This window comes from Arachis hypogaea, chromosome 15 (assembly GCF_003086295.3).
Source record: "Arachis hypogaea cultivar Tifrunner chromosome 15, arahy.Tifrunner.gnm2.J5K5, whole genome shotgun sequence".
NCBI classification, from domain to species: domain Eukaryota; kingdom Viridiplantae; phylum Streptophyta; class Magnoliopsida; order Fabales; family Fabaceae; genus Arachis; species Arachis hypogaea.
The window spans coordinates 936,929-959,107 of NC_092050.1; the positions used below are offsets into that span (position 1 = coordinate 936,929).

At 33.6% G+C, this 22,179-nt stretch overlaps 2 protein-coding genes across 2 annotated transcripts; both read left to right on the forward strand.

Annotated features, from left to right (window-relative positions):
* The first annotated feature begins 8,863 nt into the window (after positions 1-8,863).
* On the forward strand, positions 8,864-14,187 carry LOC112747398 (probable ADP-ribosylation factor GTPase-activating protein AGD8). Its single transcript, XM_025795388.3, has 7 exons — positions 8,864-9,208; positions 9,339-9,457; positions 10,686-11,118; positions 11,230-11,493; positions 12,433-12,558; positions 13,296-13,394; positions 13,675-14,187. Exons 1-7 carry the CDS (start codon positions 9,140-9,142, stop codon positions 13,780-13,782), a joined length of 1,218 nt encoding a protein of 405 aa, XP_025651173.1. The 5' UTR covers positions 8,864-9,139; the 3' UTR covers positions 13,783-14,187.
* A 1,494-nt stretch (positions 14,188-15,681) lies between these two features.
* On the forward strand, positions 15,682-19,925 carry LOC112747399 (uncharacterized). Its single transcript, XM_025795390.3, has 8 exons — positions 15,682-16,537; positions 16,631-16,751; positions 17,009-17,119; positions 17,335-17,501; positions 17,625-17,954; positions 18,065-18,187; positions 18,655-19,210; positions 19,321-19,925. Exons 1-8 carry the CDS (start codon positions 16,109-16,111, stop codon positions 19,611-19,613), a joined length of 2,130 nt encoding a protein of 709 aa, XP_025651175.2. The 5' UTR covers positions 15,682-16,108; the 3' UTR covers positions 19,614-19,925.
* The last annotated feature ends 2,254 nt before the right edge of the window (positions 19,926-22,179 follow it).

Consider the following 22,179-nt stretch of genomic DNA (forward strand, 5'->3'; position numbering starts at 1 on the left):
TCCATCAATGAAGAAGAACAATGCATCCTCTGATGCTAAGTTGGGGATTTGAAGCGTGAGAGTAGTAAACTCCTTTACGTAGTCGCTAATCGTACTCTTGTGCTTCAACTCCCTCAACTTCTTCCTTGCTTCATAAACCACATTCTCAGGGAAGAATTGTCTTTTCAGTTCCCTTTTGAAATCTTCCCATGTGGCTATGTTGCAAGTACCCTTTTCCATATCTACGCACTTTCTCCTCCACCACAAAGTAGCATTATCAGAAAGGTAGAGAGCTGCAGTGCGTACCTTTATTGCTTCTTCGACCACCCCTTGGCCTTCGAAGTAACTCTCCATTTGCCATAGGAAGTTCTCCACCTCGCGAGCGTCCCTTACGCCCTTGAACTCCTTTGACTTGGGGAGATCAATCTTTGTCATCTCCCTTATAATGGTTGGTCGAGATTTTGCCTCCTCGAACCAAACTCGAACTTCCTCAAATAACTTCAAGGAATTCTCAAGCTTCTCTTCAATTTGGAGCATACTTTCTTTGAAAGCATCTAATTCTCCCAACACATGAGCCTCGAGGGTCTCCTTATCATGTTCTATCCTTTGGAAACGCTCATCCATAGAGGATAGAACATTCTCCAACACAGAAACTCTCTCTTCTAGGAAGTTAGAGTCCTTACCTCTAGGCTCACTTGAAAAACGGACCTTCTTGCCTCCCCATTGAGAAGGAATAGCATTCCTTCCCCTTTGAGACTCAATATGCTCCATGGTGATACTAGAAGCCATACCCACAAATCACTTGTGCTCCCTCTCGAACCTTGCTCGGATACCAAATTGTCACGGCCTTGGACACACTCCAACGCTACCGTGCCGGCACTCGGACTTACTCAACCTCTTGAGCTAAGACCAAGTCAGCCTAACCCTCAATACTTAGCAAGAAAGCTAAGAATACAAGAGAACACAAGAGAAAGGAAGCTTTGGTGGAATAACACTTTATTGCTCAAGTGTGGTTACAAATGATTCACACACCCCAAACTCTAACTCTCACCCCTATTTATAGCCATCCACCTCCTCAATGGATGGTTAGGATTAAATCTAATCAACGGTCCAGATTAATCATCCAGAACCTTCTTTACAAATATCTATCCTACCACAACTCCCTAAATGTTTCTAGATTATTCCATACCACTCTTTATACTTCTATATACATCTATACTCTTCTAGAATACTCTATGACCTTTCAGAGTCTTCTAGAACCTTCTAGAGTATTCCGGAACCTTCTAGGACATTCTAGAACGTTTCGGAACCATTTAGAGTATTCTCAAACACTCTAGAAAACTATACAAACACTGTTAAATCTAACCTTCTAAAAATTTACCGTGACAACACGCACAATTTTAACTAAAGTTTTGTTTTACTTTTTTTTTTTTGTTTTACTTACCTTAATGAAATACATATTTTTTGTAACACAAACAAATATATAAATAAAATTATTGATATATATTAATACTGATATATGATTAAGTTGTATTAGTACAATAAAGTAATAGAGAGAAAACATTAAATAAGACAAAGAAAGACTAATAAAGTAATCAATGTGTATATATAAAATTACAAATTTAACCAAAAAATATAATTTAATGTAGAATAATTGAAAGAGTGTGATTTTTATGTCTAAATTAATATGTGTATAACTGTATATTGCTAACATACTCATGAATTTGCGTATGTTAGCACATCCCTTAATTTAATATATTATATGATTCGTAATTTACATAAAAAAAAAACAACCACAAATTAACTAACTAGCTATAACCTTACTTATTATATGTATGTGGTAAATTAAAGGAGTTTAAATCTACGAGGAGAGTTTGATTGCTATATATGAATAAGTTTGATTATTCATATATTGTGATTTTATTAAAATAATACATGTCAATGTAAAACATTTTGGCTAATTTAGAAAATCGAATATATATATCATCGTATTCAATTTTTTTTTTTTGGGTTTGATTATATATATAAACAAAGCGAGTGATTAATATTAATTCATATAGAAGACTACTCTATCTGGTGGTTTGTGCCTCATAAAGAATTCCTGTTAAAAATTAAAATTTTTAAGCACGTATAATATTTCCCTTTTTTTGTGTGTACATAATCAATTTTTAGGGTCCTTCCATATAGTTACATGGGTGGCATATTGGTCCGCTTGGCATAAAGTTGAAGTTACGTTACTGAATGATAACGAGTTATCAAATTCAGGGGCCACACTTAGATATATCATATATGGTTATCATTTCCTCATACTCAAGAGAATCAAAATTAAAACCATATAATATATTAATATGGACGAATCAATGAATACAACCCCGACTACTCAATAATGCATCCTTTTTACACCAGGCAATTTAGATTATCTACTAAATAAAAATGATTTTTTCATCCCCCTCCCCCCCCCCCCCCAAAAAAATAAATAAAAGGATTTTTATTAAAAAAAAATACTTCAACCGTGGACTATATTAATTATTGATTATTTGATCTACCAGCGAAGACAGGAGTGAAGAGTAATGGAAGCAGCAGTGAGAATGACAATTTTATTTTTGGGATGTTTATGTTTGTCATTATATTTGATTTGGTTTGATAATTTCTATTCTAGTTAAAGCAATATGAGTATGAGGATATGGTGTGTGAATTAGAGGAAACACGTATAACGCATGTTATTTTATAGGGCATAAGAGGACAAGACCTGTAATTAATTATCAAGCATGTGCTTGCTCAGAGGAATTGTGTGGCATCGTATTTTAATTTGGTGCAATTTCGGAGACATCCCTAATTATAATAAGTTGAAGAAATGTCACTGAAATTGCTCGTCATAACTAGAGTGGCAAATCTCCCTGACACGTGGGCATTTTTGCAGCTATTATTTCAAATAATCTTGCTACGCGTTATCAACAGTATTTTTGCTAATTTTTGTCAATTCTTATTTATAATTGTATTTAATAAAAGTATTTTGTAAACATGTCTAATAAAAATATATTTTTTATAGTTGTATTTAATAAAAATGTCTTTATAAATATATTTTTTAAATGTATAACTTTATATATGTATTTAAAATATAATAATTAATTATTATTGATAATAAATTGACAGATAATATATTGATACTCTATATTTTTCCTATTCCAAATGAAAATTTAGAGATGAAATTTTTTTTGCAAAAAAAGATATGAAAGAAGAAATTTTTCTAAGACAATTGCTAGAACTCTAGCGAAGATCTCCATCTCATCCTCAATGATTTTCGAATAATATAAATTTATTTAATTATTCTTAATATTTTAGATATTATTATAAATATTTTAATAATTTTATTTATTATATATTTTTTAAATTTTATTTTATTTTTTTATATTATGTCGTATTCTTTTATTTTTTAAGATTTGGATGTTAAACATTAATTAATTTATTATTTTAGAATTTTGATAAGATATACTTATGTGTTGTTTCAATGTATTTTATGTTTTATTAGAAATTTTTATAAAAATATAGAGAGATAAAAAATGAGAATTTCTCTAGAGATTAAAAAAAAAAAAACAAAAAATGAGAAATGAGGCTCGGTTATTCCCTACGATAGATATTAGAACGGGGATAGAGAAAATTTTAAAGTTTGGAGACGGAAAATAATGTTTGACTAATATTTTTTAAGAAATGATTTTGAGTATTACTCTTAAAATTAAATACAAGCAATCCACAATGTTATGCCTTTCCTCTAGGTCTTACCGATTCATTTTCAAAAGTTTTATTTTATATGTAAGAAGCTAAATAGTGGTTGAATGCATTATATATTTAATTTGGAGCAAGAAAATAAGTTATTATCATTAGCATGCTCTTAATGAACGTTAACACGCGATACTTCTAAGTAGTAGTGTATTGTTCTATATTTCTATTAGATTAATTTTAGGTTGGTCTAATTCTGAACCATGTGAAAACAATCACACACATGAGGACACTATTATACCCCAAACAAAATCTTAAAAACCTAGATAACGACCGAAAATTCAGTTAATGAACATATTTATTAACTATGTCATTTCTTTGCTACACTAATTATTTGATCTATTTCACAAAAATAGGGGAGGGACCTGCCAAAACATGATGTAGGGCAACTAGCCCAATCTTATTTTGGGCTTTGTTTATTTAAACTCGAAGGGATGCGCCTATGGAAGCCCAACATATTGGAAGTAGGAGGGCCCAAGTTTTGTTTGAACAAGAAAGGTATTAATGGATAGAGCGCAGTTTGGTAAGCCCAAGCCTCCAAATAATATACTGCCAGAAAAATCCAAATCCAAATGATGAGAAAATAATAAGTAACGCTGCCCTGACCGAAAAAAAAAAAGATATACAACGTAAAGCTGAATTTCTGCAATTTTTTCTTCTTTTTCACGATATACCTTGTCCCGATCGTTTAATTACTAATTCGTATATTAAAATTCCATTTTTTTTAAAACAAAAGAGGTCAACACATTAAAATGGAACAAACAGAATCAAACAACCAAAATAAATAGGCAATTTTAAAAAAGTAACAAAAAAAAAAAAACCATATCATTTCCGACAAAATTATCAACAACACAAGGAGCGTACACCTCTCCGGTTGCGTAATTAAGCATGGTCATGTTAATGATTTCTTCTACACTTTTGCTTTTATTATGAAATATTTTTTTATTCTTTTCCATCCAAATGTTCTAGACGATCACACGAAGCACCTCAACCATGGCTTTTAATCTTCTTTTCACGCGACTCTTAGAAAATGGTCCTTCATCAACCCCGGAAAAGACCATAGTTGGCCAAACTCCATGAACAGGCCCGTAATCATTTTGTCCCTAATATGTTGCTCCTTAATTTGTATCTGGTATAAATTCTTTCATGGTCCATGGACCTCCTCTAGTAGGTAGCACTTGCGTAGATTATTATAAGAACAGAATACCTTCTTTCACACCGGCACTCTTTCTTTATAAAACGCCACCACCACTCAAATAAAAATGCAGTGTTACGAACCATAGCATCGTCAACTCCCAACCCACCTAACTTTTTCGGGACCTGCACTAATTCTCATCTCACTAAAGCCATATCATTCATCTCATCCTCCTTGCTCCATAGAAATCTTCTCTATAAAGAAATCAATTTCTCAACAACAACATTCGACATCTTATATAAGCTCAAATAATACATTAGCAAGCTATTTAAAACTGATTTGATAAGCACCAACTTTCCAACTTTGTTTAGCACCTTAACTTTTCAGAGGTTTAATTTCTCCTCTACCTTATCGATTATAGGCTTTCAAGTCTTTACCAACCTTGGATTAGCTTCTAAGAGGATTCCAATATATTTAATTAGGAGGGTATCCTCCTTACAACCCCACAAGCTACACATACGTTGTGCCCACTGCTCTTCACAATTGATTAGAATCAAACTGGACTTATCAAAATTAATACCAAGCCTTGATATCAACTCGAACCAGCGCAACAGCTGCTTGCAATTCTTCACAGTCTCCTTTTCTGGTGGGCAAAACAGGATAGCGTCATTTGCAAACTGAAGATGTGACAACTCCACACTGTCTCGACTAACCACCAGAGGAGAGATACGACCGTTCCTGACTGCCTCACTAACCATTCTATGCAGAACATTCACAACCAACACAAACAATAAAGGAGAAAGCGAGTCACATTGTCTCAAGCCCTTTCCATTTTGAATGGTTTAGATGGCAAACCATTAATCAAGACCGACATGGAAGCTGCGGTCACACACTTCATAACCTACGTCCTCCACCTGCGTCCAACCCCGATCTTTTGCAGCATAATATCTATAAAACTCCACTTGACCATGTCATATGTTTTTTGGAAATCTAGCTTGATTATGATTGCCTCTTTTTTTCTCATTTTAAGCCAATATACTGTTTTACACGTTATGAGGGCCCCATTATGAATTTTTCTACCATTCACAAAAGCACTTTGAGTCTCCCTTATTGATCCTAGCATTACTATTCTCATCATCTTAACTAACACCTTCGAAATAACCTTATACACATATCCAACCATATTAATAGGTCTCGAGTCTTTAATCTCTTTCGCACCAATGAATTTCGTTGCCAGTGCCACCCAAGTTATAGTAGAATCCGTTGGTAACCTAGATGTATGAGAGAACCCCATCACAGCTGCCATGAATTCAGACCCAATCTCATCCCAGCACCTCTTAATGAAATTCAAGTTGTATCCATCACAACCTAGCACCTTAGATGATGTACAATCTCACACTACCTCTATAATCTCCTCAACCGATGGCATCACCTCCAAGGTCATAGAGTCTTCCTCGTCTATCCTGTTCACCAGACCATTTATGAACCCCAACGTAGGAGAAACTTTCTGATGATATAACTCTTTATAAAATCCTCGAATAGTTATTTTTATTATAATTTGGTTCCTTACCAGTCGCCATTAACTACCAGAGTGTCAATGATTAATCCTCCTTCTTGTCGACGCTATATTGTGGAAATATCTTGTGTTTTTTTTTCATATCCTTTGCTTGTTGAGATCGAGGCATCTGCTTCCAGTGAACTTTTTTCCTCACATACCACCTCTCATAGCAAGTAACCAACGCCTTTCGTCTAACCTCCATAGTTTCATCATACACTCCATTACCTACCATATCATCAACCCTCTTGATTTCTTCCTTAAACTTCTAAATCTTCTTGTCCATCTCACCAAAGTTGTCCTTATGTCATCTCCCCAAAGGAGTTGTCAATGTCTTCAATTTATATGTGAACTGCATCTTCCCTAAACCTCTTCATTCCTCCTTAACCATTTCTAAGAAAATTTTCATGTGTAAACCACGAATTAAGGCTACAGAAAGGTCTAGGACCTCCTCTCATTCTTTTATCTTCCATTATTATAGGGCAATGATGTGACAAACCCCTTGATCCGCCTCTTAACCGAATCTCAGAAAACTATTCCAGTCATTTCACACTAATCATGGTTGATCTATCAATATGACTGCATGAGCGGCCTCGAAACAGTGAGCGGCAAATTCACTAAGTGCATATCTTGTATCCAAGTCTTGAATTCTTTCGTAGACAGCAGTAAAGTAGCAGTACCTTTTCGTTTCTTTACATGCACTATCTCATTAAAGTCTCTCATAAAACTGCAAGGAACCTGACACAATTCAGCTATATAACTCAATTCTTCTTACACATAGTTCTTCTCTTTTCTATATGCACACCATAAATCAAGTAAAAAGCACAGTTGAAACTATTCTTTAACAAGACTTCTTCAATATACAACCATCTTTATCTCTTATAGTAATTATTCATTTAAAAAAAAATATCTCATTTCATATCATCAACAGTCTATCGAATGTACCATCAGATTAGAACTATTTTAAAAATTTATCGCTAATTAATGAGTTGCTGTACATACTAGATAGAATTCGAATTTATGATATTTGTTTAAACAAATTAACGAGATAATTATTAAACTAATCCAATTTAAGTGGCCGAATTTGCAATTTTGACTGGTAGTTTGGTTGGGTATTACCGAAGTTAGTTATGAGGAGCGAATGAACAATAAAAAATAATATTATCAGCTATCAAAAGAAAAGAGAAACTAGAACTGTAAGTTGACCTTTTGATTATAAGCAATGTGTTATTGAAAGAGTAAACGCAAAGTATATGTAAAGGTCCAAGATCCAAAACGAAGGTGGTGTACTAGGTAATCTAGTTTGGTAATATAGTAAGCCTATGGTCTAATCAGCAACGACTCTAATGATGTAAATGCAACTCAAACCAACTTCAAATCACAGGCGACAAGAGATGAATAAATAAATAGGCCGATAATAAAATAAGAAAATGATAATCTAATTATTCTTAAATTAAAATAGTAGGATTTATATATGATAAAATTATAAATTTAACATTCACTTTTTCATTTTACACGATTATTTTTCAAAATTTATATATTTCAAGACTCTTGTGGTGTTGGTCAGGGACAGCAACCAGTCAACCACTTAGGAAAAGCCCAAACTCGACATCCCAACACCCATTTTCCATTACGCCATCCTGCATGGCTTTCTCTTTCATAATTTTTGTCAACACTTAACCTTTTTTTTTTTGTTTGGAGATATGATAGATTGTGTTTGTTTACATAGATAAAACATTGAGACAGTAACACTGAGATACAAAATCGTGTTTGGCAAAAGAAACATAGATAAAGATAATGTGTACAGAGACGTTGAATTAGTATATTTTGTGTCTATCTTAACAGGAAAAACAGGAAAACACTGACAAAGACATACTTTATTTTTTATTTTTTCTTTTATTATTCTTGTTAGTTTTTTATAATTATATTTTTTATTGTTATATTTTTCATTTCAAATTTTTTAAATGAAAAAATAAGAATAAATTAAATTTTGATAATTTATTCTAGTTTATCACCAAACAAAATACAAAAACATAAAATTGTGTCTGTGTCCATCAATTTCTTATCATATTTTCAGTGTCTTATCCTATCATATTCTTAAAAACAAACGCAGCCATAAAAACATGATTATTTTACTATTGATTAGTCTGAAATAATAAAAAAAGAATTGCTTAGTCTTTATTTATTTCTCAAACCAATAAAGAAAAACAATATACACTCTAATCTAACTCATATATATATATATATATATAAATACTATTTAATTTATTTTTAATATATATTTTATATTAATAATTAATTTTTGTGATTGATTTTGATATTTTATATTTATAAGTTTATTTTACTAAATGAGATATTTACAAGAAAAAAAATTAATGAGTGAATAGAAAAGAATTTTAAAATAAAAAAGGAAATTTATTTTTATTTTGAAAAATGGAAATATAGGAGAGACAATAATAGATGGAATAGAAATTTTGCCATTTACAGGCACTTCTCTAGTTTGGTGATTTGATTTTGGTGTGTTTGTGAGGAGGAGGAGGGTGCTTCTGTTCTAAACCAAGCACACCACCCCCTTCAAACCCCATTTCCCATTTCCCATAAATAACCAAACTTTCTTCAATACCCATTTCCCCATTTCCCCCTTTCTCCATTCCCCACCTCCTTTCATTTCATTCTTCCTCCTTTCTTCTCCAATGGCTTCCGAAGGCTTCACCGACAAGAATGCAGTGTTCCGTAAACTCAAGTCCAAGCCCGAAAACAAGGTCCCTCATTCCTCCCCCAACTCCTTTTCATTCTTCATTTTGTGTTTTTTGAGATTTGGGGTATTCAGATTCAGATCTGGTAACTCTTGTGTATTTGTGTGCGTGTTTTTGTTTGATCTGTTACTTTCAGATGTGTTTTGATTGCAATGCTAAGAACCCAACTTGGGCCTCCGTTACCTACGGGATCTTCCTCTGCATCGATTGCTCCGCTACTCACCGGAGTCTTGGTGTGCACATCAGCTTCGTCAGGCAAGTTATCTTGGTTTTGTTTAATTCTTGTTCGTGTGGTGTAGTGGCTGTTCTCTTGTGTTGGGATTTTGGGCTGGCGCAAGCTGCATTGGCTAGAAGAACTTGGAGCTGAATGTGTTTTTGTTTTTGTTTTTTCATTAATAATATTATATATATGAGGTAAACTTGTTAATGGATGTGCAAATTGTGGGGTATGCATGTTGCTACCTTTTAAAACTCAAGGAGATGCGCCAATTGGTTTTTTAACAATTGACCAGCTGAAGAAATTGTGATTGTGCTCCTAAGTGTGGCATCAGAGTCCTAGACTTGGTAATGGGAAGATTATTATGTGATTTGTGGTATATGTGGGTTTATTAGAAGGTAGTTACAAGGTTTTATTGTTGACCAATAATGAAGATGTCAATCTCATTGTGCATTAGCCAATTAGGTAGTGGGTCTCCAGGTTGATGCTCTGCTTGCAGCAACTGGTTGACTTGGATGCAAATCAAGTGTTCCTTTGTTGGTAGGCGATCTATAATCCCATTGTAAATCTTTATCCTTTAGGCTTTTCGTTTCCAAAACATTGGGCTTTTAGTAGATCCATGTTTCCCTTGCGGAATTAGTAAATTGGGGTGGTTAGTTCTGTGCAATGAAAGGCATGGTGGGGGCAAATAGTGGATGTCGGTATATGGCTGCATGTGTTCCTGGTTTTTGCAACTAGTTGGCATGCCTCATTTAATGGAATCATGATGAATCGGTATTTGGCAAGCTTTTTTATGTGATTTGGAAATATTTCCATATTATTATTGTTTGTTCAAATTTGATATTCATTGAATTTAGAATTCTGAGGTTAGCATTTCTGATTTTTTTTCCCTTTTCTCGTGTTGCCTTTCCTCATTATTGAATGGATGGGTATTATTTTCTTAGGTTCCTCAAGTTGTCATGTGAAATGAGAATCTAGATTCTTGAGTGGAGAGACTAAATTGACAATTGACACTAAATGAAGTCAAACTGGAACAATCAAAACTTATGTTTACCTATAATGAGTAGACAAATTTTTAAGAGGAGATTATTCCCATCCACGTCTTCAATTCTGAGTTTCACCCCAGTCAATTCCCCTCTTCTCTTTTTAGTTGGTTGTTTGTTTTGTTAAATATATTCTATTAAAAGGGAGGGTGAAGCACAATAGAAGGATAGGAGAGATAAATGAATCTCTTGTGAATTAAATGTGCTTTCTTTTTGCATATAGATCTACAAATTTAGACTCATGGAGTCCTGAACAGCTAAAAATGATGAGCTTTGGAGGAAACAATCGTGCACAGGTTTTCTTTAAGCAGCATGGATGGACTGATGGTGGTAAAATAGAGGCCAAGTATACGTCAAGAGCTGCAGAGTTATATAAACAACTTCTTTCTAAGGAAGTTGCTAAGAGTATGGCTGAGGAAGCAGGTTCATCGTCATCACCTGTTGATTCTCACTCTTCCCAAGCACCTAATGGACTTCCTGAAATAAAGACTAATGGATTACCAAAGGAAAAGAATCTAGGAAAGCCTGAAATTCCTGAGAAAACCACTTCACCAAGAGCTTCACATACAGTGGTCTCCAGCACTGTCAAGAAGCCTATTGGTACCAAAAAACCTGGCAAGACTAGTGGACTTGGTGCCCGGAAGCTCACAACAAAGGTATGCAAATATATGCGTGGGCATGGGGCATGTGTGTATACTCATTTTTTAGTGGCGGTTGATCATTTTTTAGAAAATTGATTATTTATGAATTATTATTATGAAATGCAGCCAAGTGAGTCTCTTTATGACCAGAAGCCTGAAGAACCACCTGCTCCAGTACCCACCTCAACAAAAAGCAATTTTCCTGCCGGGCCATCAACATCTCGGTTTGAGTATGTAGAACATGTCCAATCACCTGAGATGAATTCTGGAGGTGTGGCTACAAATATGCATGGACATGTTGCTCCACCAAAGTCATCAAGCTTCTTTGCAGACTTCGGGATGGACAATGGTTTTCCTAGGAAATCTGGGCCAAGTCCAACTAAAGTGCAAGTAAGCTCCATACCTAAAATTTTTTATCCGTATGGAAAATCGGCTTACTTACATATTTAACATGTTTTTCTGCACTTTTTTTTTAAATTTTCCGATTTCTCTTAAGTTAAACACACTATTAATATTTTTTTTCTCCTTCCTCATATATAAAACTCAACCACTTTAACTAGATACTAGGTACATACTGAGGATTTGATTGATTAGCTGTGTTTTATAAGTGTCTATGGACGTAAAATACTGAGACACCAAGGTAGAGAGCAGAAAAGTTGTATCTTTGTTCTTATCTCCCCATCTCTAAATAGATATTTGTCTCCTTGTGTATGAATTTTGTCCTGGGACAATTACCTAACAGAGCCTTTTTGTACTAAACTAACCTTTTGTCACATCACGTTCATTGAATTTTGTGCTCAGCGTTAGTTTTTGTGTAAACTTTTGCAACACTTCTACAACGCTCTTAGTATAACCTACTTTTAGGTGAGAGACTTTATCTTCAGTGAAATTAATTTTTAATGTCCTCATTAACCATTTAGTTTTGAGTTGTTTTGGAAATGAAGGTATTGCTAACTATTTATAAATTGTGTATGTTAAACTTGTGTCCAAGAAAAATATTAACGATGAGTGTAGATTGAAGTTTGCTGTGTTGATAGATGGTACACCTAGTATTATACTCAGCCAAATGTTCGGCTATGTTTTTCATGTTTCTTTAACACATTTATCATTTTAGCTTCCACATCTTAACGTCTGAAAATTAATTTTTTTTATCTTCATATTGCTCACTTCTTTATCATGTGTCCAAATATGTGTTGACTTTATTTAACTATTGTCTCAACTGACTTCTTTAACTATAGCTTCATCTGTAAAATATGTATCTCAGCTTCTTCTTTGATGGATTTATGTCATGTTGATTCATATTCTGTTTTGATGCCTGTCCTTTATCAGATTCAAGAATCTGACGAAGCAAGAAAGAAGTTCTCAAATGCTAAATCTATTTCTTCCTCCCAATTTTTTGGAGATCAGAACAAAGCTGCAGACGTGGCTACTCAAGCTACTTTGTCAAAGTTTTCAGTATGTATCTTTTCCATTAATGAATTACTCGTAATTTTCTGAATATACACATTTAGGTAGATAATAATAAGACATGCACCTTGTAGACACAATTGTGTTCTAGGGAGCACAGTTTTCTTTTCAATTTCTTTCTGGCCATTGCAATTATAGTTCTCCATTCCGTTTTTGTAGGCACGAAATCATTAGTCAGATAAAAACAAGGCAGGACAGAAAATAATTTCTCAGCAGCCTCTTGCTAAAACTTTCCACTGTTTTTAGTGTTGAAATCCCTCGCCCAAGTGTAAATTGAATAAGTTGGAATCCATGTGTTTGTGTTTTATGTTCAATTAGTTAAGCCATTTGCTATCAATACTGAGAAGCAAGGCATCAAGTTAATACATGGAAATGATGGATTTTGACATGTAGTACTAGAAACCCTTATCATGTCATAAAAAGGACAACAATGGCTAACTAAGAGGCCTGAATAGCTTTTATGCTTTGTCAAAGTGCATTATTGTTTAATATAGTTAAGATGAGGTTTTACTTCTCCCATGGATTATCAAATTCTTAACCTGATATTTTTTAGGAGATATTTACTTCTGCTTTTTGAATTTTGGTACACTAATAATATAAAAGGGTGTAACACTGTTATCCAATCATATATTAACATTGGCAAATTCAATATCTTATATTATCCCTTCAAAACCGGGGCCTTTAAAAGTTGATGTTTGACAGAGTTCATCGTCTTCTATTTTCAGGGTTCATCTGCCATCTCCAGTGCTGATCTTTTTGGCGACTCATCAGACAGCTCCATTGATCTTGCTGCCAGTGACCTCATCAACCGACTATCTTTCCAGGTATGCTTTTGGATTTAGAAACTTGACTATTTTCATGTCCCCGATTTCATGTTGCTCATGACTTGTAAGTTGGTTGGGGGAGTTAGTTACCATATAAGTATGGGTAGAAGAGATTTGTTTGCATGATTGATCATTTTGAGAGTTGTCTCTCGACTCTCGGAGCTCTAACTCTTCCATAGACGCTCTTTACTTGTATTTCCCCCAATGTATAGGGTTCCTCGCACATTGCTACGGATTTCAAGCCTTTTAAATGGATATATTACTCTCTTTTGTTTTACAGGCACAACAGGATATCTCTTCCCTTAAAAACATTGCTGGTGAGACTGGGAAGAAGCTAAGCTCCTTGGCCAATACATTGATGACAGATCTTCAGGACCGGATACTCTAAAAACTGTATGTTTTTGTATCAATGCAAAAAACTCCTTCAACTCTGCAACTTCTGCTTCGAATGTAATTCAAGAGTGCAATTTATACAATTCTTTGCGATACAAAAATAAGATATTAATTTTCAGGGTTGTGCTAGATTGTTGTTTATATTTTGTATCACATGTATTATTATTTGATGATATTGTGTTAGATGTTTCTTTTTTTTTTTTTGGGTTAGTCAAGTTTATGCCTCTTTGTAATGAACTCAACAGTGTCATATTGTATCAATTTGAAAATGACACTCCTTTACTTTTGTAACAAGATTCCCTTCATGTTCATTGTGTAATGTACCAACTTTTGGTTCTCCAAATAACATTATTGTTTGTCAATAGTTGACACAGTTAAATAATTATGAGAAGTTTATGCAGTTGATTAGAGAATTATGCATGACAGTAAGTGATTAGTAACTTGGACCGAGACAAGGTTTGCCTGTTGAGTGTTTATAAGATATTAATTTTTATCTCTGTTCATTGTTAACCATTAGTTTGACAAGATTGGGTTAATGCAATTGGGCATAATTTGTATATAGATAACTAAATATATTAGATTTAGATGTAAAAATATTGTCGACTTATTAGGTTTATTTTTAGCCTGGACCTTATTAGTTATTAGAGTATGGAGATAGTAATTTAATTTGTAATGTTGTTTGTTTTAAAATGAATTTAATAATTTAATAATCATGTTATTTGTATTTAAAAATTGAATTATTGAAATATACATGTTAGAATATAAAATACATATTAAAATTAGGGGTGTCCATGGATCGGATCCGATCCGTATATCCGCGGTATTTATCCGAATCAAATCCGAAAATTGCGGATATGGATCCGATCTGCAAGGCTTTCGGATCGGATTGCGGATTTTGTGTTGGTATCCGCATATCCGCGTATCCGCAAAATTAAAGAAATAAATAAATAAATATTCTTTTTATGTTTTATTTCAATTAATAATTATCATATATGTTATATTATTTTAATTTATTATTTAAGAAAAGTATGTTTAATATTATTTTAAGAGTAAACATATTTAAAAGAATAGAAAAAATGAATTTTATTGATATTTTTTTAATAAAAATAAGCATTTAAAAATATTTTTGTGTTTTGCGGATATATCCGATATCCGATATCCGATCCGATCCGATCCGCAAATGTGCAGATCGGATCCAACCTTAAAAGCTGCGGATATTGGATCCGATCCGATTCAATGATTTTAATGCGGATCGGATCGAATTTTTGGCCATATCCGATCCGCCGTCCGCGGACACCCCTAATTAAAATTGTGTAAAATAATATAATTATAGATAAATAAATGATTGATTTAGTAGTTATCTTTTATGTGTAAATAATGTTTTTGTTTTAAGCAATCCAGCAATTTATATTTTAAAACAGAAATGTCTGAATTAGGACTAAATAAATTACTTTAAATTTAAAACGGTAGAATGTATTTATCTTTCAATTCACATATTTAAATGTATTTATCTTTATTTAAAATATAAGAATTATTTATCTTTCATTAAACTACTGTATTTTTTTGGTTTAACAAACATGTCAAATATCTTATATTTTGGATATCTATCTAAATACAATATTTAATTAGCTTTTAATTCGTATATTTGTAACATGTATCATTGAAAAAGAAAACAAATCCTATCTTTGCTAAAAAAAAAATATCAAATATCTTATATTTTGGATATCTATCTAAATACTAAATATTTAATTAGCTTTCAATTTACATATTTGTAGTATGTATCATTGAAAAAGAAAACAGTAAATTAAAATTTAAATGCTTATCTTACCATCATCACTGATCCAAAAGACAAAAAATTCATCTTATCTCCATCATCGCATAAGGTAATTTTAATTTTTAAGTGGCTTCATCATTAAGTCACTTTATTGTAAGAGAGGATTACTATTAATAGAAGATTATTAGTAATGAGGTGAGATCAGTGAAATACAGAAGGGCCAAGTGTCGGTGAGAAACAAAGAAAGGGCGCGAGGTCCTTTTCACTGAAAATTTTTGGTTCCACAACGACAAACCCTTTTTCCCTCTCTTTTCAAACCCTCGTTTCCCTCCTTTCTCCAAAACCCTAACCCCCAAAAATTTCATCCATTTTCTCCCCGTTAACTTAAAATTCCTTCCATCCCACCAAAATTTTCCCTCGAAATTTCACTCTTCGCCGTTCCAAAACCTTCAAATCTTGATGCCTCTCTTTTTCTTTGGTTTCATTCCCTCCATCTGTGTTTTGAAACCCTAAACTCCTAATTCTTGCTCCTAATTACGCAATCAGCATGTGTGTCTTACTCCCTGCACCCGCTGAGCCCCGGCGGGACGAGATGGACGCTCTTTTGGAACCACCGAGTACTCTTTCCAGAACCCTAGATTCCGCACAATTGGTTCCTCCGTTCCCTAATCCGAACGACTCCTTCTCCGTAGAAACCCTAGCCTCCGACAACGCTCGTCCGTCGGCCGAGGCGGCGACACCTGCCACCGGCGATGATATCTATTCCGCCATTATAGGTAAGGAGGATCCGCTCGAGGATCTGGACCCGTCTTCCTCGTTTCGCATCTTTGACGACGATTTGTCTTCGTCGTTCACGGCGGCGCCGGCGCCGTTGTCGTCTTCGAAAGATTCCGATTCTTGGCTGTTCTCTGGAGACGCTGGTGATGAGCCTTCGATGAACGAGGACTCTGGTTCCGCAGTTGTACCTTCTAGAGTGGTACGTTCAAATTTTATTTTATTTCTTAAAATCCGTTAGATAATGTTTTTGTCACTTTTTCTTTACGTTTTTGTTGATTTGTTCGTTGAACAGGGAGCGGGGCTTTGGAATCTTGGTAACACATGCTTTCTAAATGCGATTGTGCAGTGCTTTACGCACACAGTGCCGCTAGTCCAGGGTCTTCGATCATGCATTCATTCTGCACCTTGCGACGGTTAGTTAATAATTGCCCTTATTTGGATTTGATAATGCTATTTATTCTTTGTACTTGTTTGGTGTCTTAGCCTATTCAGCAAAACAGGGTGTGGCAGTAGGAATTTTGGATATGGTTAGATGCAAATATGGTTTATTTATTACTTTATTTTGCTGTTAAATATTTTATAATTAGGCAGCAGTTTTAATGTGGTCTGATGTTTCTATCTTTTTCATATGCTAATTGAAGCTTTTGTTTATTGAAATTGGAAAATTCAGGTGATGGTGATAGGTTTTGCGTTATTTGTGCCCTCCGTGAGCAGATTGAAAGCTCCTTAGGAGCTTCAGGAGGAGTTCTTTCACCTTCAAAGCTTGTTGATAATTTGAACCGTATCCTTCTGTCTTATTACACTTGTTGGGACATAGTATACTAACTTGCATATCTACTGTGGGCCAGTCAGTTGTAGCAAGTTTTGAATGGAAAAGTTGAGAGCTGTTAGTAGTGGGTGTTATGTAATTGGTTCATTAGATTGAGCCTTAGATTATTGTAATTTTTATTGCCTTTTCCCTTTTCTTTTGGTATGTTATCCATAACCATGTTACAGATTTTTCATCCATGTTTAGAAGATACCAGCAGGAGGATGCCCATGAATTTATGCAGTGTGTCTTAGATAAGCTTGAAATGTGTTTTAAAGATTTGAAAAAGAATAGTACGAGTTTTGAAGATGATAATCTAGTAGAGAAAGTATTTGGAGGTCGATCCCTTAGTAAGGTATGTTGGAATATGCTCACATTGCATAACTGGTTTTTGGCTCCTTTAATGGTTTAGTCTTCTAGACTGGTGTAGATTGTTATGTTGCTCATTCTTATGATTTCTTGGTATTTTGTGTTTCAGCTGCGTTGCTGTAACTGTGGCCATTCTTCTGACACTTATGAACCACTGATTGACCTGAGTTTGGAGATAGATAATGTAGATACACTTTCAAGTGCTCTGGAGTCATTCACTAAGGTGGAGAACATTGATGCTAAGTTTAAATGTGATAGCTGCAAGGAAGAAGTGTCAATGGAGAAGCAAATTATGCTGGATCAGACTCCTTCAATTGCAACTTTTCATTTAAAGAGATTTAAGACAGATGGGACCTATGTTGAAAAGATTGATAAGCATGTAAATTTCCCACTGGAGTTGGACTTACAGCCTTACACCATTTCTCATCAAAACAATAATGTAAGTTTTGCTGTTTCCCCACTTACATTCTATTATATATTTTTCTGTGGTATTTTAGTATATTGTTTCCACTGTTGATTCCTTGTTCTGACTCCTTTTCATGGTAATAGGTGCCATTGAAATATGAACTGTATGCAGTTGTTGTGCATATTGGGTTTTCGTCTACTTCAGGACATTACTTTTCCTTTGTTCGCTCTGCACCAGATACATGGCATAAGTTGGATGATTCAAAGGTAGCAGCATTTTAAGAACTTATTCCCTCTAGATGAACTTTTTTATATTATAAATATATGATTGATGACAATTACTAGCAATCTCTTCCCAAAGTTTATTGTGATTTGAAATGATTAATTGGTTGCTATTAATGTTGTCCGAGTGGGTTAACAGTTAGTCTACACGATTATGGAGTCTTAAATATTGTGCATGACAGTGTATTATGTTCTCTGAAGCAAAGTCTATTACATAGTGCATATACAACAATTATTTTATAGCATTTCTTTTTCTGTGGTATTGGTTATATAGATATTTGGGCAAGTTATGATTGATTTTATTTCTTTGATGATATGTATGGTTCATATTGCATGAGAATATTCAATATACTTAATACTGATAATAATCCCGGTATCTTCCTCCACCCCCCCCCCCCCTTCTCCAAATTTCACCAATTGATTTTGCTAATTTAATAGAAATACTCCTTCAGGTCACTATGGTCTCAGAAGAATCTGTCTTGTCTGAAGAGGCATACATACTGTTTTATGCGAGACAGGGTACACCATGGCTTTCAAGTATTATGGAACTAATGCCGTGCACAGGTCCAAATACTTTGAATACATCTCCAAAGTCTGTTCTAGATATCATTGACAACAAATATACAGCAAATCCTGTTATAACTGCAAATACTGAAGGGAGCAAGGTTAGTGAACCTGGCAAATTTTTGGAGCAGCAATTTCATTATTCTTGTCAAAAAAGACACGAGTTGCACGAGATCAATGATGTTGGGGATACTTCTCATGACTGCAAGCAATCTCCTCCTAGGCCAAATTGTGTTGGTTTTAGTGGCTCTAATGTTTCCCTTAATACCCAAATGCCACTTCCAAATAATGCCATCCCGAATATTGGTGGTTCATCTTTCAATGGAAATTCACCTACTGATGGTAGTCCTGATAAAAACAAGCACAGCGGGGAAGCTGTTGACATTGCTGTGAATGACAGTTTTCATCCCTTAACACCACCCAGCTCACCTCTATATACTCCAGGTAATTTGTTTTATTTCTAATGATTCTTTTAGCATTATTATACATATACAATTCAGTGAATTTGATATTTTGGTTTGTTTGTATTAACATTATTTAGTTGAGCATTTCAGATCAGAGTTACTATATTCCACGTGATCATTTGAAGTCAGAGAATCGCATCAGATGTAAAAGATCATTAAATACACTAGTGTTGGATTCTGAGAGACAAGAAGCTCTGAAATGTGTTAAGAAGATGTCTGGTTCAAGGAAAGAAGCATTGCTGCAGTTTGTTAGTCCAATCAGTGAACCCTCCAACAAAAGGAAAAGGAAGATTGATTCTTCACTGTGTAAGAAACGCAGCCCTCATAGTGCTTCCTCAAAATCAAACCATTTGCGCCCCGTGGCTGCAGGAATTTCTCGGTGAATACTCTGGCTTTTGGCATTTTGAGGATGTACTTAATTTTTTTTCCTTCCTTTTTTTTGGTGTAAAACCCTGAGGGTTCTTGTTATGCTGAAACTAAGCCAATACATTCGATGGAAAATGTATAGATAAACATCCGGATGTAAGAAACATCGTTCATTCGTTTGTATTGGTTTTCTCTGTTTTGCAATTCAGCTCAGTGATCCAGTGCTAATTCAATAATGGGTGAATGAAACCACATTAAGGGAAGAGCACAACTAGTGAATGTTGGCATCTGTAATTTAAACGTGCTTATAAATCTTTGTATATTTTGAAGTCGACTCCAATTTTCAAGGAGGATTGTTTTTGGAAGAATATCTCTGGTTCTTTCCAAAAATAATGACCCTGTCTTGTTTGTTTCTCAATTCATAGTGGGTTGCTTGTTTGTTTTTATTTTTTAAATAAACTTGCATTTCTAGTGAATTATGTCATGCTTGTCTTCTAATTTAAAATTGAACAAGAACTGTTGATTGCATGGTTTAAAATGGTGCATAATTTCTTCCAAAATTCTTCTGTTGGTGATAATAAACCAAATCTTTAATATTTATTAAGCTACAATTACAAATTGTTATGATGATTATCAACTTGCTGACTGTATCCTTAAAACTAAGTTAAACTAATTCCCCATACTAAATACTGATACAAATTCTTAGAATTTTTTTTAAGGGATATTATTTATTGTTGATATATTAAAGATGAAATCATTTATTGTTTACTAGTTTGCTAACGCTATGATTTGGACTTTGATTATGTATTGAACTCCAGAATTCTGGTGATCTTGTTGCTGTGGCAGAAATTGCAACTTTGGACATCGGTTATCTTCGCTGGCTTTGGGACTCCCCCTTCTTGGACATCCAACTCCTCATGTTCTCTTCACTCGTTATTATTTAATATTAGGCAAATTCTCAAGTGACTTTGATTTTAACGCGGAAATGATTATATTTTAAGGTAAATATCAAATATTATATTTTTTTTAAATTAAATATTAACTTTTAATTTTTTTTAACAAATTAGACAGCAATTACCTTAGAATTATATTATCGTTTTTGGCATTTAACTAAAATTTGAATAGAGGCTGATACAAGGATTTAGCTGCATGTGTCTAAGTTCTAACATGCGTTTTCATTTTCTTTTTAAAAAAGAAATTGTCAAATTAGTATGTATTTTTGTTAATATTAGATGCGAGAATAAAACCAATAAGGTAAATTTTACTATACCTTTTCAATTTTAAAGAGTAGCTTACCCTTTCTTACATGTCATAATATTAGTGGTTGAATTAGATTAATTTATCATGTTTAAATTTAACCTTTTATTTAATTTAAATTTTGATAATTCAACTAATTAACTATGGTATTTTTTTATAATTTATAAAAATTATTAAAAAAATTTATTTTTTCTCAAACTACATATTTATTAATCATTTTTAACAAAAATCTCAAAAGATAAAAAAATATAAAAAAGTTCTAGAGACATTAAAAATTTTTAAAATATTATATCTTACAAAATAACCTCTTCATATATAATATTTTGTACTTACTAAAAAATCTTCGATTACAATAAAACGAAGATATTTGGGTGAAACACGAAAATATTTGGGTGTATTTAAAAAAATTTTAGATGTATTTTTATGCTAATAAATTCTGCATAATTCAGAACTCATCTTCTTTCTTCTCTTCATCTTCTGTTGCTTTTTCTTCATATTCTTATTTCATATTTTCATAATTCTTTTCGGAAAGAAAAAATCAAAGAAGAAAAAAATACATAATATTGCAAAATCAAAAGAAAAATGAGGAGAAACACGACGATGAAGATAAAATACGCGAAGAAAGATGAGGAGAAACACAAAGAAAGAGAAGAAGGAAGAAGAGGAGGAGGAGGAGAAACGCGAAGAAAAAATGACAGTTATGATTTTCATCGAGGAAGAAGAAGAGTCGTTCATAATGATAAATGAGTGCTAGGGATGTGCATGGCCCGGCCCGACCCGGTCCCGAACACTTTAGGGGCTAATTTGGTGTGATTTCACCGGGTTTAGGGTCGGGTAAGGGTCTCAAAAATAGACCCGGTCATTATTTCGGGTCGGGTCCGGACCATAACTCGGGTTGCCCGAAATCGGCCCGGTAGCCTAGTCATCATATATAATTAATATTTTGTGTTTTTAGTGATGGATGATGGCTATTCTTATGTGGAATTTAAGTATTGTAAACCTTAATATTTTGTGTTATTAGTTATTATAAGACTATAAGTTAACGTTTTATGTTTAAAATGTATAAGATTTTAGACTAATTAATGCATAATATTGTGTTATTTGTATTGATTTAAATATTTGGTGTTATTAGACAATATTAGTATTGATTATGGTTATGCTTTAATTTTAGAGAAGAGTTGGTTCTTGTTACATTTTTCTAAGTGAATTTTACCATGTCAAATAATGGTTGGAGTATTAAAAATTTGGATATTTTCACATGTTAGCTTCTTATCAAGGTAATATAATGTTAATGGCCTGATTTTCACCCGGTTTTTATCCGATATA